General features: G+C 37.4%; 2 protein-coding genes across 4 annotated transcripts; both read left to right on the top strand.

Moving 5' to 3' along the window:
- Positions 1 to 9,300: 9,300 nt before the first annotated feature.
- Positions 9,301 to 13,764, top strand: LOC109212563 (scarecrow-like protein 13). Of its 3 annotated transcripts, XM_019376215.1 has the most exons (3): positions 9,301 to 9,396; positions 11,570 to 11,877; positions 11,958 to 13,764. In XM_019376215.1, exons 2-3 carry the CDS (start codon positions 11,848 to 11,850, stop codon positions 13,434 to 13,436), a joined length of 1,509 nt encoding a protein of 502 aa, XP_019231760.1. In that variant the 5' UTR covers positions 9,301 to 9,396; positions 11,570 to 11,847; the 3' UTR covers positions 13,437 to 13,764. The 3 variants fall into 3 exon arrangements, with proteins under 3 accessions (XP_019231760.1, XP_019231758.1, XP_019231759.1); XM_019376213.1 differs by having other exon boundaries at positions 11,570 to 13,764; XM_019376214.1 differs by lacking the exon at positions 9,301 to 9,396 and adding an exon at positions 10,019 to 11,374 and having other exon boundaries at positions 11,570 to 13,764.
- Positions 13,765 to 14,557: 793 nt separating this feature from the next.
- Positions 14,558 to 17,655, top strand: LOC109212561. The gene is made up of 5 exons (XM_019376209.1): positions 14,558 to 14,656; positions 14,797 to 14,841; positions 15,757 to 16,176; positions 16,870 to 17,022; positions 17,355 to 17,655. The coding sequence occupies exons 3-5, from the start codon at positions 15,798 to 15,800 to the stop codon at positions 17,420 to 17,422; spliced, it is 600 nt and encodes a 199-aa protein (XP_019231754.1). The 5' UTR covers positions 14,558 to 14,656; positions 14,797 to 14,841; positions 15,757 to 15,797; the 3' UTR covers positions 17,423 to 17,655.
- The last annotated feature ends 889 nt before the right edge of the window (positions 17,656 to 18,544 follow it).

The raw sequence follows: 18,544 nt of genomic DNA, 5'->3' as shown, positions 1-18,544 counted from the left end.
GAGTGACTAGCTGATGCACTCGGCCTGGAAGAACCTTGAGCAGACGGAGCACGAGACGAACTCTGTGCTGGGAGAGCACTGAGAGATGGCTGACTATGCTGAGAACCCTGATAACCACGACCTGAAGATCCTCCTCGATACTCGGGTCGAGCTGACTGAGTGGGCCTGAAAGAACGACCCTGACCCTGCTGGAACTGGCCCCTCGAAGGAGCACCACTGTAACTACCAGAACCTCGAGGCCTCTTGGCCTCCCTCTCATCTCGATCCTGACGGCGAACTGTCTCAATCTCTCGGGCTATATCAACCACCTCCTCGAATGTGGCACCCAGCACTCGCTCCCTAGTCATAAGAACACGAAGAGGATAAGTGAGACCATCAACAAACCTCCGGATACGCTCACGATCCGTTGGAACCAACCAAACTGCATGTCGAGACAACTCAGAAAATCTCATCTCATACTGGGACACTGTCACATCTCCCTGTCGTAGCCCCTCAAACTGTCTGCGCAGCTCCTCACTGCGAGACTGCGGTACATACTTCTCCAAGAAGAGAGTGGAGAACTCCTGCCAAGTCAAAGGTGCTGCACCAACCGACCTACGCCGCTCATACGCCTCCCACCAAGTGAAGGCAGCTCCAGTGAACTGAAAAGTAGTGAAAGCCACACCGCTGGACTCAAGAATCCCCGCTGTACAGAGTATCCGCTGACATCTGTCGAGAAAATCCTGGGCATCCTCGCCCTCAACTCCACCGAATGTCGGAGGCTGGAGCCTACCAAACCTCTCGAGGGGACGCTGCTCGTCCTCGGGCATAACTAGAAACCTGAACTCCTGTACTGGTCTCACTGGCTGAGCTGGGGGTGCCTCTGGAGTCTGTAATCCCTGCACTACCTGCTCAGGTGTCCGAGCAACGGGGGTCTGATTGCCTCCCCCGGCCTGTGAAGTAGCTGCTGCTGCTGTGGTGGCTGAAACCACCTGAGCAAGGCCCGTGCACACTATCAAGATCTGAGCTAATGTCGCTTGAAGGCCAGGAATCACTATGGGCACAGCCGGTGCCTGAGCTTGTACTGCTGGAGCCTGATCCGGAACTGGGGCAGCTAGTGGATCAATAGATGCTGCCCTCGCTGCTCTGCCTCGGCCACGACCACGACCGCGTCCACGGCCTCTGGTGGCCTCGGTAGGAGGTACTGGTGGTCTTCCGTCACGTCCAGTAGCTCGTGTCCTCACCATCTGTGAGAGAATAGAATAAAGAGAAGTTTAGTATTCGGATCAACAAGTTCGCACGACAAGAATTTCAAGAATGTGGAATTTTCCTAAAGGTTCTGCAACCTCTCGAGGAGAAATACAGGCGTCTCCGTACCGCTCCGCGAGACTCTACTAAACCGGCTCATGACTCGCGAGACCTAGTAACCTAGGCTTTGATACCAACTTGTCACGACCCCAACCCCGATCGTGATGGCGCCCAACACAATGCTAGGCAAGCCCGACCAATACAACACTCTCAATCCCTCATATAGGGTTCTTTACCAATTAACAGAGTTTAAATACCAATTTAGCAGAAATATAAGTCTGAAACAGTGGATACAATGTGCGAAAATCAAGAAATATCACTACAAATCCCACCGATCTGGTGTCACGAGCCTCTAATACAAGTCTGAGAAACTGCCTAAACAAAGATAATCTAAAATATTGGAAATAAAGAGGATAGAGGGAGAAATCGGGTCTGCGGACGCCATGCAGCTACCTCGATGGCTCCGGTGAGATCTGAATAGCAGAGATAGCTCAATCTACGCCTCCGGAATACCTGTATCTTCACACATGGTGCAGGGAGTAATGTGAGTACTCCGACTCAGTGAGTAATAAAAATAAATAAAGACTGACGGAAAGAAATCTCGTAAAAGCACTAAGCAGTTCAATATCAAAGCAGTAAGAACATTTAAACCGTAACTAAATGAAGAAGTCACGTAAAAATTCTTTAAGCCAGTACTCAACTCATCTATTTCTCACAATGACCGAAAATCATAATTATACTGCTGCGGCGTGCAGCCCGATCCATATAGTATACTGCTGCGGCATGCAGCCCGATCCATATATTTATATACTGCTGCGGTGTGCAGCCCGATCCAATAATAATAGTCGACTGCGCTCACTGGGTGTGTGCAGACTCCGGAGGGGCTCCTACAACCCAAACGCTATACTACTGCGGCAGGCACAGTCCGATCCATATAAATATACTGCTGCGGCGTGCAGCCCGATCCAATAATATACTGCTGCGGCGTGCAACCCGATCCATAACATATCCAATATCCTCACTACAGGGTTCTCAACCCCTCTCAGTAAATATAAACTTAGCCTCTTGGGGCATACTAAGATAAGATAGGGACTCCAACCCACAATTTCTTCTCATTTTGATTCTTCAATTTCTAAGGCCGGTTCCTATTATATTAACAGTTAAGGACACGACTGAGGGTATGATTTTAACAAGTAAAGTGAGGTCAATCATGTACAGTTGCCCCCTAAGGGTTCTACAAGTCGGCACAAGGCCCCAAACATGGCAACTAGCCCAGACTATAATGAAATCAACTAAGGCTCAGTCAAACGTACAGTAGAATCATCAATCGGGACTGACCAAGTCCGAATCCCCAGCAGTGATGGACCCCACGCTCATCATGCAGCGTGTGTCTCACCTCAACATAGCACTACGTTGTGCAAATCCGGGGTTTCAAACCCTCAGAACATCATTTATAATCATTACTCACCTCAAGCCAGCCAAAATCCTAGCTCGCTATGCCCTTGCTTCGCAAATCGACCTCCTCGCGCGTCGAATCTGATCAAAACCACAACGAATACGTTACAAAAGGCTAAGGGAACATAACCCAATCGAAAAGACTCGAAAAATATCGAAAATCACGAAATTTGCAAAACTCGGGCCCACTTCTCAAAAAATCAGAAAATTACCATCACCGGATTCCTTGTCTCGCCACGAGTCCATACATATCAAATTTACCAAAATCGGAGTCCATTTGACCCCTCAAATCCCACTTTGAAATACCAAATTCCCAAGCCCTAGCTTTACCCTCTTTTGATGATTTTCTACAATGTCAGTGTAAATTCTACCATTAATTCATGTATTTAGGTCAAGAAACTCACCTCCAATCACACCTAGTCGAAATCCCCTTCAAATTCCGTCCAAGAGCTCTCAAGGTTGCTTAAAAATGGTGGAAATGGACTTAAGCTCGCGGAATAAAATGAGCTTTAAAACCCCTTCTGATAACAGTGATTTTCGCATCTGCGGTCCCATTACCGCATTTGCGACTACCGCTTCTGCGGTTAAATTTTCGCTTCTGCGGATCCTCATTTAAAAACCACGACCGCTTCTGCGGTCACATGTCCGCATTTGCGGACCCCGCTTCTGCGGATACATGTCCGCTTATGCGGAAACACCTGGCCTTACCCTTTTCGCACCTGCGACAAATCTACCGCATCTGCGGCCTCGCAAATGCGGCTTCCCTTCCGCATCTGCGTTTTCTTCCTTCCAGGCCAATGGCCGCACTTGCGATCCTTCTTCCGCACCTGCGCAACCGCATCTGCGGTTCCTTTTCCGCAGATGCGGAAATACCAGATACCAGATATATACATCAATCTCCCAACTCCAAATTTCATCCCGATAGCCATCCGAAATCACCCCGAGGCCCCCGGGGCCTCAACCAAAAGTGCCAACCCATCCTAAAATATCATTCAAACCTGCTCCAATCATCAAAACACCACAAATAACACCAAAACCATCAAATTACATCGGATTCAAGCCTAAGTTCTTCTAAAACTTCCGAATTACGCATTTGATCAAAAACCCGACCAAAACACCTCCGAATGATCTGAAATTTTGCACACACATCAAAAATCACCTAACGGAGCTACAGCAACTCTCGGAATGCCATTCCGACCCTCGGATCAAAATCTCACCTATCAACCGGAATTCGCCAAAATACTAACTTCGCCAATTCAAGCCTAACTCTACATCGGACCTCCAAAATCAATTCCGATCACACTCCTAAGTCATAAATCATCCCCCGAAGCTAACCGAATCACCGGAAATCACATATGAACCCTCTAACTCAATAGTCAACATCCGGTTGACTTTTCCAAAACAAGCCTTCCTTTAAGAGACTAAGTGTCTCATTTCCATCTAAAACCAATCCAATTCAACTCATTCACCCAGGACTCGTAAAATAAAACATTAGGAAACAGAAAATGGGGGAAACGGGGCGATAACTCACGTGACGACGGGCCGGGTCGTCACACCTTTTCAGCAGGAGGAGAGTTTATTTTTAGGAATAAATAGCGTGATGATGCGGTGAAACATAGAAAGAATCAAAAGTTTGGTCCGTGATCAAACATGGACATTTTTATTTTCAATTTTTTTAGGAAAACATGGTCTTCCATTTTTCTCCCCCAAAAAGTTTCAGATTGGGGGAAGGAAAAACAAGAAAACGAAGATTGTGGAAGATAATTAGGGTTGCTCTTGGTGTTTACAACAAATTGAACTTCCAAAATAACTCTGCCAAACCAAGACTTGCTGAGGATGACTAATATCTAGCTGGAGATAAGAAATTAAATTATCTACAACTTATCTACAACTTATATATATTATTTATACACAGTTATATACAACTACAATATCATACAACATAAACACAATTTTTATACAAATTTTATACAATATGTCTTTTGTATATTTTGTATCTGATTTATACATAGTAAAGTAAATTTCATACCACTAATTATATATTATACAACTTTATCTACAACTTTCACATATTATTTCTACCCAATTAAATACAACTGCAATAACATACAACTTAAATACAAATTTTATACAATATGTCTTTTGTATATTTTGTATCTGATTTATACATAGTAAAAATAAATTTCATACAACTAATTATATATTGTACAACTTATCTACAATTTTCGTACATTATTTCTACTCAGTTATATACAACTACAATATAATATCACTTAAATACAATTTTTATACAATGTTGTTCCATCTGAAAATCAGCCAAAATCAAGTCTAATCTTCACCAAAACCCCTTAAAATTGAGATATAAACTCCAAATCATATTCCCAATTGTTTGTAACAACACCCAATCCAAACAAATAATGATTTTTGAAAATCCATTCGAATTCAAAGCTTCAAAGCTTTTTAATGGATGTCAATGGTGGAATTGCTGCTCTCTTTTCCTTTGCTTTATATTACTAAAATTTAGGGTTGAGAGATAGAGAGAGACGTAGAGAGAATTATCAATTCTTTGCAACAACATCCAATCCAAACAAACAATGTCTTTTGAAAACCCAAATTCAAATCCAAAGTTTCAAAGCTTTTTAATGATTGTCAATGGTGGAGGGATTACAGATTTTCGCTGGTTTAGAAGAGGAAATAGTGGGTGATTGAAGAGGAAATCGTGGGGTCTGATTTGATACGTGGGTGAGGGGTAAGATTTGGAGAGAGAAACTTGGGGGAGTGAGAATATACAGTAGAGTTAAATTAGGAGACTAATTAATACCATTAACCCCTAAAATGTACATAAATGTTAGGTATATAAAAGATAATTATATTAAAAGTTAAGTATGGAGGGCAATATAATTTACGATATGACATAGGAATATAAAAATCCCTTTTGTAAATCTCACCTAGATGTAATGTACCACATAATATTTTTAAACATTCAATTTAATTCTTGTTTTCATTTCCAGTTTCCTATACTTCACAATTTCGCATTTGTTTTAGTTTAATCACCCAGATTAATATTATTGTTAAATATATTTGATGAAGAAAAAGACAACAAACATAGGAAAAATGATACTATATAGCCCCGAAAAAATGTAATATATTTTGTATATATATACATTCTGTATGTTATATATAAAAATTATATATATTTTATACATTTTTTCGGCTATCAAATGTAAGTAGTTTTTGGTGCGGGCTAAAAGTGATAATATCCCCAAAATATTCCACTAATTGTATAATGGGGGCATTTGCATCTATACCCGCTTTTTGGGTCACGTTTTAACTTGTGACCGCTTTGCAAAAAAATATTGCAAGCGTGCCCACTTTTTCGCTTCAGCATACGAGGCTGAAGTAGCAAAGGCAATCACGCAAAACTTCAGCATTCTAGTCGACGGGCCTAAAGTAGCAAGTGTGCTGAAGCTTTTGTGTGTAATTGCTGAACTTAAGGATAGTAGCTGAAGTTTTGTTCTCTATTTGCTAAAGTTTTTGTTTGGAATTGCACTAAATAAGCTGGAGTGTTTTTGTCTTGGATTCATTAGTTTTGTCATTAAGCTTTTTCAAAAATTTCAGCAGAAGATGCTGAAGTTATTTAGTACATTTATAAAAACTTCAGCACTAAATAAACTGAAGTTTTTTGTCCTGGATAAGCTTTTTCAAAAACTTCAGCAGAAGATGCTCAAGTTATTTAGTTCATTTGTAAAAACTTCAGCACTAAATAAGCTGAAATTTTTTGTCTTGGATTCATTAGTTTTGTCATAAAGCTTTTTCAAAAACTTCAGCAGAAGATGCTGAAGTTATTTAGTTTATTTGTAAAAACTTCAGCACTATATAAGCTGAAGTTTTTGAAAAAGCTTTCTAACATATTAAATAAATAATCACCTTATTCTTTCATAGTGTATTACTACTATAAAATAATCAGATTGCCAACAATATCTAAATCATAAAATTTAAAAACAATAAACGTGAAAAGAACAGAATTACGTGGAATTATTCACAAATTATTGTCTACTAACTTACAAAATTATTTATAATATATTTTTAAATAATCTGATAAACATACTTATGGCAATCCTCCCATGAACTGAAGTTTCATAGCAGCACCAACAGAAGAAGAAGAAGAACAAGAAGAAGAAGAAGAAGAAGAAGAATAATTTGTTTAAAAAGTGGGTACAAGTTAAAACTTTTTAAAAAATAAATATACATTAAATGAGAGCGACCAAATAGGACGCCCCGTACAATTTTTACAATGAATGAATATATCTTCATGACATATAATTTTGCGCATTAATTTTTCCAAGTGACGTAGGGAAGATTCAATGAACTATACATCAATCTTAGATATACACTAAAACTTTTCTTTCACACTTTTTCTAGTCCGTAAGTATTCCAACTGAATACTATGATCAAAATGTTGGACGGATTAGATCCCTCTATACTTAATTAAAAAATTTGGATTAGAGTTTCGGATATAGATGAACTTTCGGTAAGATGTTTTCTCCTTAAATGAACCATACACGTGACATCGAATTATTAGTCTAGCCAATAAATTTTGAATTAGAAGATAAAGAAAAAAAATATTATTGATATTTACTACTTCCTCTGTCTTAAATTATCAGTCAGTATTTTTATTTTACACGCCCCTTAAGAAATATATTAAATAGAAATATTTTTTACTATTTTACCTTTATTTATGTCTTAAGATATAATCTCTTCACTTAATACTTACTCATAATTGAGGTATTTGTAGTCTTCAAGAAAATCTATTACTAAGGATAAAAAAGGAAATAATTAATTAATTTTGTCTTGAACTTCTAAAATGATAAATAATTTGATAATTATTTTTAGTAACGACGACTGATAATATGTAGGGGTATACAAACCGAATCGGAAAACCAAACTACACCGAAAAGTCAAACCAAACCGATTAGAAAAACCCGACTAGGTTTGGTTTGGTATTGAGTAAAAAAATCTCGAACCAAATCGACATAAATATATAATTTTTATATATACTTTTAAGATTTTATGTAGAACTTTTTTTAAAAATGACTAGAAATAGTTGGGATTCTCTTGCGGGATATAATATTTAATAGTATATGAAGTACTCCATATTTATTAACCTTAAATAATGGGTTGTATGATCTTTCTCGTCAAGTGTTACTAAAATGCGTCAATCTCTTTGTTCTTCCATATTTATATCATATGTTAAGATCTATAAAATTCTTATATCTTTTTCGAATGTGAAGTGATTATTATTATTTAGGTATCATATTGATTTTTATGTTTATTTACTAAATTCGGTTAACCTTGAAAGTGTACATCAACGAAAAATTATAGTTAGACGACTAAAAAAATAATTATTATGTGTTACTAAGAAAATTCTCCCATAAAAATATTTTAATAGATAATATTTTGTCAATTTCTTATATTTTTACTACATATATTTAATTATAAAAAATTTAACAAAGTAAGATTGAAATAATATTTAAGTTACAAAAAATTCAAAAAACCCGAAAAATCCGACAAAACCGAACCAATCCAAACCGATATAGTTGGTTTGGTTTGGTTTTGATAAAAACCATACCAACCCGGTTCATGTACACCTCTAATAATATGATACGAAGACGGAGGGAGTACTGTGCAAGGTACTCCCTCCAGTCCACAATAAGTGACCAATTTGCCTTTTTAATTTGGTCCAAAATAAGTGTCAATTTAGTTAATCAAGAAAAAATTCTATTTATTTTTTCAAAATTACTCTTATGTATCCTTAAAAAGTCTTTTATTCCTCATATTAAATTATGCTGCAATATTTAATTTAGGTAGTTTAGTCATAGTAAGAGCCTGTTTGGACATAAGAATTTTTTTCTTTTTTTTCGAAAAATTTCTATTTTTTTCAAAATTAACGTTTGTTCATAAAATTTCAAATTTTCACTTGAAGATGCATTTTGGAATTTTTCAAAAATTGAAAAACTCCAAAAAGCTATTTTTCAAGATTTTCACTCAGATCACTCACAAAATTTCAAACCCAAAATTATATTCATGTCCAAATGCAACTATAATTTTCAAATACCATTTTCATTAGAAAAATCTTTTCACTTTTTTTTTTGGACTTTTACAATTCTTATGTCCAAACGCCACTAACTATTTTTGTCTAGAATTTAATATTTGCTTAATGAATATGCCAAAGACAAATTGATGACTTATTGTGGACCCGAGAGTAAAAAATATCTAAAAGATGAGGAAAAAGGGAGGAATTAACACTCACTTTGAGGTGTCATCACTCACTTTATGTAATTCTACGCGGAGAGAATATTCTTCTTAAACAAACAGAAAAAAATGTACGATAATCAAATAGAGACAGATCACGTGGTGGCAGTAAATTTGTAGTTTTAAATGTATTTGTGGAAAGTGGCACTTGAAGTAATTATTCTAAAAAATGAGGGTATTTTTATTTTTCTATTTTCAACTCTTTTGACTATATAAACAAACAAAAGAGTAGTACCTAACACTCCATTCTTAGTTTCATCAATCAGCAAAAGACATCAGGCTCTTTCTTTCTCCCTTTTGAACAAAAATCACATAAATAAATACATCCTCTGAATTTTCAAGGTTTGTAATACCATCTTTTAATTTTTTTTTCTTTTATTTGGTATGGAGTTTTTGTTTGTCTTAAGTTGTTCCTTATTTTGTGTTTAAGTCTTGACTTTGTTTAATTCATGGTTTAAGGTTTTGTGTTGATCTTGAAAACATCTAAATATGAATTATTCTGTTATATGTTAGCAGTTTATATGCAATTCTCTTTTTTCTTTCTTTCCTTTTTTTTTGAGGTGATGGGGGTGTATAAGTAGTGATTTTTTTTAATTTGTTTTGTATTAAGTTTTGATTTTTATGTTGTTGGTAAGAGATTATTGGCAATTCCCTTCTCTTTTTTTCCTTTTTTATGGTGGTGGTTTGGGGTGGGGGGGTGGGGGGTGGGGAGTTGATTTTTCTATTTTTGCATAAAGTTTTGATTTTTATGTTCAATTCATTCATGGAGTGAGAGAAGGGGTAATCTTTGAAGTTTTTTAGGTCTATTCCTTTGTTTTCTAGTTTATCAGAGTTTTGGTTTTTTAGGTCTCTGTGGTGTTCATTCCTTCTGTTAGTTCTGTTTCAAGTCTTTTTTCATCTTCTTTTAATTGCCTATTTATTTTTCCATTTAATTGGGGTTGTTCTTTTTTTTTTGGGGGGATGGGGAGTGGGGGTACAGAATTAATTTGTTCTAATATGACCGGTGAAGTTGCTGCCTTGGAGTAATTAGTAAAGTTGGTGCCATGTAACGCCTCTTGCAGAGATGTAGGATAAGACTGCGTACAATAGACCTTTGTGGTCCGGCCTTTTTCGAACCCCGCGCATAGCGGTAACTTGATGCACCGGGCTGCCTTTTTCTAATGTTCAAGCTAGCTTTCCATGATTACAGTTTTATCATGGATTTCATATTTATCTCTTGAGTTGAAGTATCCAGTGAATAAAAAAGGAAACTTGATGTTTGGCATTTGATTTGTACACCAAAAAAAGGGGGCTTTCTTTTTCTATTACCTTTTCTCTAAATAAGCTAATAAAGGCTGATTAGTTGATTGTAATTGAGAGGTATTTGCTTTTCTTGATATGCTTCTGACTCTATGGTAAACTTGCTACTGCAATTAATATTTTTATGACTCATTTGAAAGTTAAAGATTGATTAACTCCTAGTTCATTTGCTATTTTTCTATTTGTTTTCTAGATGTGAGTTAGTTATATTTAATTTTCACTTTTTTCTTTCCTTAATTACAAGCTGCAAACCTAACTTCTCTGATGTAGGGCCTCTTTTTAGTGTTCTCTTTTTTCTGCCTAATATGTCTAGTTTCTCTCCAGACCCCACTAGTGGGATTTCACTGGGTCGTTGTCGTTGTTGTTGTTGTCTAGTTTCTCTGTGTGGCTGTCGAATGAATCGAACTTTCCTAGTTCAAGAGAAATGAGGAAAAAGAAAGAGTTTCGCTTGGTTGGCCTTCCTACGCTGACGAATGCCTCTTTTCTCTTCTCTGAAATCTACAACAAACAAGTGGGAGTGGGAGGATTCGAACCTACGTAGAAAAACTTCAAAAGATTTACAGTCTGCCGCCTTTGACCACTTGGCCACTCTCCCGTTCCCGGGCCGAGGCCCCCCTCAACGGGTTCTAATTCTAAGAAGGCCTATGAATTAGTTCCAAGAAAGCGGCCGTTCACGTCAGGAATAGAGGCCGTTAAGGATGTACTTGCTTTTCCTGTTTTTCGTAGAGATTGGGTTGGTTAAACTTTTTCTTAACTAATGTAGTTTATTGTTATATATGGAAATTATGTCTTGGTGAAGAGAAGAGAATGTTATTAGAGATGAACCCTCTGCGATTCCGGGATTGTTAACTTTTTTCTTAACTAATGTAGTTTATTGCTATATATGGAAATTATGTCTTGGTGAAGAGAAAGGAATGTTATTAGAGATGAATCCTCAGCGATTCCGGGATTGTAGAAAATAAGTATCAAGTTTAGAAACCCTTGGATGTTATTATCCGGAGAATGATTTCCAAGATGGATGGTAATAGTTTGTGTCTTGCCCATTTTCATGAGCGTCTTCGTATTTTGCTTTTGCTCTTTTTTTGCTTTTTTCATAAGTAGATGTGCATTCATTTATACTTTCTCGGCATATTCCTTTCTAATTGTTCTCTTAGCTTAAGAGCATCATTATTAATTAGTATGTGCTTTGACTGATCATGCTTCCCATTCTTGGCAGGTTCTGTTTGTTATATAGGTTTTGCTGACACATCACGGAGTAGCAAATCTTTCTCGAGTTCTTCAGATTTAACATTGTCATTCGCTGCTGAAAGAAGCGCTACTCCTTGAGATATTGTGACTACTTGTAGTTGAGAGAGATTTGCTAATCTGGATGTCTTATCTTCACTAAGATAGCTTTCCTCCAAAACGGTTGTTTGAAATCACTCTTCATCTTCTTAGTCATTTTGATATTCCAGATGCAAGCATCCCAACGACCTCAAATGTCTGGCGGCGTCCATGGATTATACAATCAGCCAGTGCAGCAAGGTCAGCAATATTACGCCCCTTACCATTTCAAGAACAACAATTGCTATAATACTAGCTCAGTGACACAGTTTGCTTTTCAGACTCAGAATGAACATTTCTTCACTCTGGATTCATTGCCTGCTACTGACTATGTTGTATACGATTCACCTCCTGCCTTAAGTGTCTCTTCCAACAGGAGTCCGTTATCTCCGCAATGTTCACAGTCATACATGTCTGATCTGCATCATTCCTCTGATAACAACACTTGTGGTTCACCTTTCAGTGGGTGTTCAGGAGTTGATGATGGTGACCTGAAACATGTGCTTCGGGAGCTGGAGAATAAATTACTGGGGCCTGAATCTGATACTGACGACAGCTGCAGTTGCTCCTTCAATGATGTGGTCTCGAAACCTTCTTCCTTGACAAGGTGGAACCGAGTGTTGGACATGGCCCCCAGCTTGAACCTGAAAGAGTTGCTCGATGCCTGTGCTGAAGCAGTGTCAGATGCTGATATCTCAACTGCTGAAGTTCTTATGAATATTTTAGAGCAAAGGGTGTCAGTCTTTGGGGAACCTATGGAACGATTGAGTGCATACGTGTTGGAAGGGCTTAGAGCACGACTACTATCGTCAGGAAGCATCATATACAAAAAATTGAAGTGCAAAGAGCCGACTAGCTCGGAGTTATTATCTTATATGCAAGTCATCTATAACATGTGCCCATACTACAAATTTGCTTATATGTCTGCAAATGTCGTCATCAGGGAAGCCATGACGAATGAGAACAGAGTCCATATCATTGATTTTCAGATTGCACAGGGAAGTCAGTGGATGTTCCTCCTCCACGATCTTGCTCGTCGGCCTGGTGGACCCCCATTTCTCCGCATTACAGGTGTTGATGATTCCCAATCAGCTCATGCACGAGGTGGAGGACTTCAGCTAGTAGGTGAAAGGCTAGCAGAAGTTGCCAAGTCATGCGGAGTACCTTTTGAATTCCGCGGTGCTGCACTATCAGGCTGTGAGGTCCAACTAGAGAATCTTCATGTTAGGCATGGAGAAGCGCTGGCAGTAAACTTCCCTTACATGCTGCACCACATGCCGGACGAGAGCGTAAGCACGATCAACCATCGAGACCGCCTATTAAGACTAGTTAAGAGTTTGTCTCCCAAAATTGTGACCTTAGTTGAACAAGAATCGAACACGAACACCGCCCCTTTCCTTCCAAGGTTCCGTGAAACTCTTGATTACTATACAGCAATGTTCGAGTCAATTGATGCAGCTCGCCCTAGGGATGACAAGCAGCGGATCAGTGCAGAGGAGCATTGTGTGGCACGGGACGTTGTCAACATAATAGCATGTGAGGGGGCCGACAGAGTGGAAAGGCACGAACTTTTTGGAAAGTGGAGGTTGAGACTTATGATGGCCGGATTTACTCCATGTCCATTGAGTCCATCAGTTGGCGAGACCATCAACGGCGTGTTGAAGGAGTACAGCCCAAATTACAGGTTTGCAGAAAGCGAAGGGGCACTCTATCTTGGATGGAAAAATAGAGCTTTAGCAACTTCTTCTGCCTGGAGATGACAACTTGTTGCCTACTATTGTCAAACATCTGTACATTTTTGCCATATGATCTCGACGTTTATCTTGTTGAAGACTAGAAGAGTGTATTTTTAACCCTTTTCGTCTCATATACAAAGCTCGGAGTATGAAATCTTAGGTTTTTACATGCCAGCACAGGGAGGAATATCGCGAGTCTGAAATAGATTCCATGTCTCAACATCTGGTTTTTGTCATTTTTCTCCAAGTTTATTGGTTTTTCTCAACTAGATCTTGAGCTCTATCTGCTAATGTTTGTATAAATGAAATCCAGTTTCAGCCTCTTCTAATTGAGTACTAGGTTTCTTGTTTTTTTGTTTCCCTTTATGTTTGCATGCTATTCTTTAGTTGTACATCTCTTTAAATGCTGTAGATTGAGTGCCACCTTGGGCTGAAAATGTATATTTGCTCTACACGCAAATTCCTTTGGACACCATTATTATCGGGCATCTCAGTGCACTAAGCTCCCGCTATGCGCGGGGGTCCGAGGAAGGCCGGACCACAAGGGTCTATTGTACGCTGGCATATCCTGCATTTTTGCAAGAATCTGTTTTCACGGCTCGAATCCGTGACCTCCTGGTCACATGGCAGCAACTTACCAGTTACGCGAAGGCTCCCCTTCCGGACACCACCATTATCAAAAAAACATAAATAAATCTCTCATTTGATATAATCTACATTTCATGTCTTGCGTTGTTTCTAATTGTTATTTTATTACACCATATTAGTCACACAATAAAATTTAATTGGAGGAGGCATTCCCACTTATATTTCACAAATAATATCTACTTTCTCCCCATGAAAATAGCAAAAAAGGGAAAGAGATCAATTTTGAGAAAAATAAGGAAATTTTTTGGGAGGCAATATTAGCAATATATGTATAGTAGATTTTACTAAATACAAAATTTAGATGAGGACTGAGTAATTGATTAATAGTCAGTTAGTTACAAATGTAAAAAGCAAGCCAAATGGATCTACATCCCCAAATTTCGCATAAAAACAGATCTTTTTGTTCCCTTTGTGTAAAGGTGGCAAATTCTAATTTGTTAAGTTTATAAACCTTTAACCAATAACCAAAAATGGCGTTTAAAAGATTTTGTTTGTATTTTTTTCTATTAAGGACAAAAAAACCAGCTCAGCTTTCTTTTCTATCTATTCTTAAATCTGAAATTACAAATCCCTCTCTTCAGTCACCATTAACACAGGTAGGTCTTTCAGTCCCTATCAAGAATTAATTTTTATTTATTTATTGTGAGCTTTTTCAAAAAAGATCATTTCCCCCCTGGATTTTTCGTGATTATTCAGAAATTAAAGTCTTTTTTTCTGTGTTTATCTATGGATGCAGATTTGTGTGTTATGGATGATTAAGGACGTGGGATATTGAGTTAAGGTAATTTTTTTTTTTTGGTTTTCCATCCGGTGTCGGATATTGACATTTGCATCATATGTATGTAGAGTCTATTTTATTGGGAGCTTATTGAATATTATTATTACAGTAAAGAAAATCATAGCCTGCTACAAGCTACATATAATTTGTACTATTTCTTTTTACATTTCAATGATATTAGACATTATATAGCTCTTACCAGTACATTCATATTTCACCTAATCCTCTTAATAAATTAGTTACATGTCAATATTTTTGGTATTTTGTGGTTCATTGGTTCCATCGACTAGATAAAAAGAGTAATTGAATCGATACAGAGGTGCACTTTGTCCCTGTCAGTGTTATCAAAGGCACGCTTAAGCCCTGAAGCCATGCTCAAAATATATTGAACGCTTCGCGTCTCTTAGCGGGCGCTTCAGTGTTGTTATCAAGGCTCTACAACATACTTTTCCTTGCCAACAAGCGTAATTCTGAAGAGGCGATACTAAACAATTGATATTTCACTTTATTGTAAATTTTCTTCAATTTTTTTATCCATATATTTGGTATTCATGCTTATAGATATTAGTCTTGGACTACACATGTATATTCGTAGTTTTTCTCTGTTTGCGCCTTTCTTCATTAAAGCCCACGCTTTATATTTAAAGCCCCAACAGACCCTAGAGCTTTTTTACACTTTTCGCCTTTCATAACACTGGTCCCTGCTGTAATTACCGTCTTTTATCTGCGGCAAAGTTTGAACTCATGACGTGCGCCTAACCCTACACATCACATACTGGATTTGATCACTTAGCCAAAGGCTATACTCTATTCAGATTCATTTTATTCAGGCTATACTTTATTCAGATTCATTTTATTCCAACATTAAACATTTCTGTCTCTTTGTAACTGATTGAAGCATGAATTTTTCTGTTGCAGTGCAATCAGGCTGGTGCAAAGCTTCAACAATACATGGTTCAATGGCTACTGGAGAGTTATCTGAAACTAAAGAGTGGCACGTTGTAAAGAATTGGCGAAATGTACAAAAAGAAAAAGAAAGAGAACGTCGTCGAATTCGCGATAGATTGAGAAGGCAAACAATGAGTCTTGAGGAGAGGGAAAAACATTTAGCTAGACGTAGAAGAAACTATCAATTGAGAAGACAAAGAGTGTTGAATAATTCATTTTCAAGTTGTCAAAATTATGAGAGTACTAGTTGTGGAAACTCAAATGAAGAAGAAAATCAAGCAATTGTTCCTGTTTCAGGACTTGGGCTTCAATCATCTGAGGCAACATTTCATCCTGAATCATATAAATCACAAGAAGAATCAGCTGCATCAAGTTATATATTGCACCAAGGTAGGTAATGTATAGTATAAGTATTGATTTGGTTAGTTTTTTTTTTTTAATAACAGTGGTATCTGGGCTAGCTTGTGTGCACCTATGTTGCTCGGACTCTCCGAAAAATATAGTCGGGTGCGTGTCGGATCCTTCAAATGTAGTTATTTTTTGGAGGATCCGACACAGGTGCAGCAATATTTTGGAGAGTCCGCGCAACATAGGTGCACCTCGACTATTTTATGGGGTACCTGTTATCTTCAGAGGTGGACCTATGATACACCGAGAAGGGCCACTGGCACAAATAAAGTTTGGCAAAACTTTTATGTATATATATATAGTGAGCACACTATATAAAGAAGATTTTGGTTGAATCCAAAAGTGCAACTCTGACCTTCAAATCCTGGATCCGCCTTTGGTTACCTCCCACCATATTGGTACCACTAAATCTGCCTACCAAGGCTTAGTCAGATAAGAAGAAATCACATAGTAATATTTAGAAACAGCTTAACATTATTTTTTTCTTTATTGAAACTTCAATTTTTGTTTTCTGTAGTTTTCACCCACTTCATTAACTTCTAGGCTACATATTTGGTGCCATTTTTGCTTAGTTATTAAGGCCAATGATTTTGTTAGACATAGGTTGTCTAGGGTGGCAAAACTGTTATATTAACTTTACATAAAAAATTCAGCTTTGTTTTTATGATTGAACAGGAGCAGAAGAAAGGATGAATAAAGTGCAGAGAGGTCCAAATATTCTGCCTTTATATCAAATAAGACATCTTGCTCGACTATTGAATTCTCTTTCAAGCGACAATCATGAAATTGGGACCAGTTTAACGTCAAATGACAATATTTCTACGGAGAGTAAGTGTTATTTTTTTATATTTTATTTTTTTTGTAAGAGGGGAAACCCGCAGCTGCTGCAACCTCTGGCACAGCCTCTGGCCCTCTGCCCTTGGGGTGAGCACTTTGTGCGCATTGGGTAAACCTTTTTCTATGTAATGCCCTGCAAATCACATAGGGGAAGTAAACTGCACTTGGCAAAGCTGTGCGACAGGCTCAGCCCAGTAAACATTGAGGGAGGTTTCGATCCTAGGTCATCCATACGGATAACCACCCTCCAAACCTTTCACTACATACTTTTCATGTCTTTTTTCTTGTCGTTCTATGTTGCTCAAGTTTAATTGATATTTCAGGTACATTGCGACGAGGTATAAGGTTAATTGACGTTAAGCGTCTGGCACGAGCGCTTAATGCAAATTGAAGAATGTTTTTCTCATTTCTGTAATATTGATTTTGCTGTTTTTCTAATGTTGATTTTGCTAGAACTGAAGGTACCTATTTAAAGTTAAAAGCTCAAACTTGGTTCCATATTAGCTGCATTGTTGTTGATTATAATAATAACATTAAGGATTAATCTTTACTCAACCATTTTCGAGTGCTCAGTCTAAAGCTTCCAAAATTGCTAGTGCTTAAACAATAATTTTAGCTTTCTAACAGCTTGTTTGGATTGTTGTTATGTGTCGTTTCATAATGTATTGTATTATACTGTACTGTATTGTATTGTATTGTTTGATGAATACAATATTTGGACAGATTATATCGTTTGTCTGAAAGTTATGATATCATGCACTTACAATATGAAGAATAAACTTGCAATATTACTAAAAAAAATAGAATATGAAGTAGAATTATTATATAAAAGAGTAGGGTAAAGGATAAAATATAATTATTTAATAATAAGGAAGCACAAGATAAGAGAAAAAAGCAAGGTAACGACGCTACCACACCAAATCTGTCGTTTCATAAAGTGGCACTTTTCGCTGTTACGTAACGATGGATTTAACGATACGATACAATAAAATTTAAACAAACATCGTATTCACGGTAACAATAATTTTAGCTTTCTAAATGTGTCAGATAATGGAAACACTTAATTTGATTAATTTAATTGATTCGTGAGTTAACACATTTTTCATATCCGTGTATTAGGAGATTAACGCAAAAACAGATTTATAGCATTAGGAGCACTTCTGGGCAGGGGCGGACCTAGTGCATGGACTACGGGTTCCCGGGAACCCAGTAATTCTTGCGTAGACCCTGTATTTATATTAAGAAATTCTGATTGTGAACCCAGTTATTATTTCATATTAATCTGAAATTACGGTAGGAACCCATAAGCCTCAAATCCTGGATCCGCCTCTGCTTCTGGGTATATTCATTTTAACTAGTAGTCGTACCAGCGGGAAGTGCGGTCCATATAAAAAAAGAAAAAATTAAATTATAATCATTCTTGTTTGATACTATTAGACCGTATTGCTTTAACAAATTTTAATTGTCATTTTATTTGTCAATGCGATATACCCAACCCTCACCGATATTTGAG

The sequence above is a fragment of the Nicotiana attenuata genome, unplaced genomic scaffold (genome assembly GCF_001879085.1).
Source record: "Nicotiana attenuata strain UT unplaced genomic scaffold, NIATTr2, whole genome shotgun sequence".
Classification (NCBI taxonomy): Eukaryota; Viridiplantae; Streptophyta; class Magnoliopsida; order Solanales; family Solanaceae; genus Nicotiana; species Nicotiana attenuata.
Note: the sequence above shows the minus strand (reverse complement) of the source record. Positions and strands in the feature narration are given on the sequence as shown.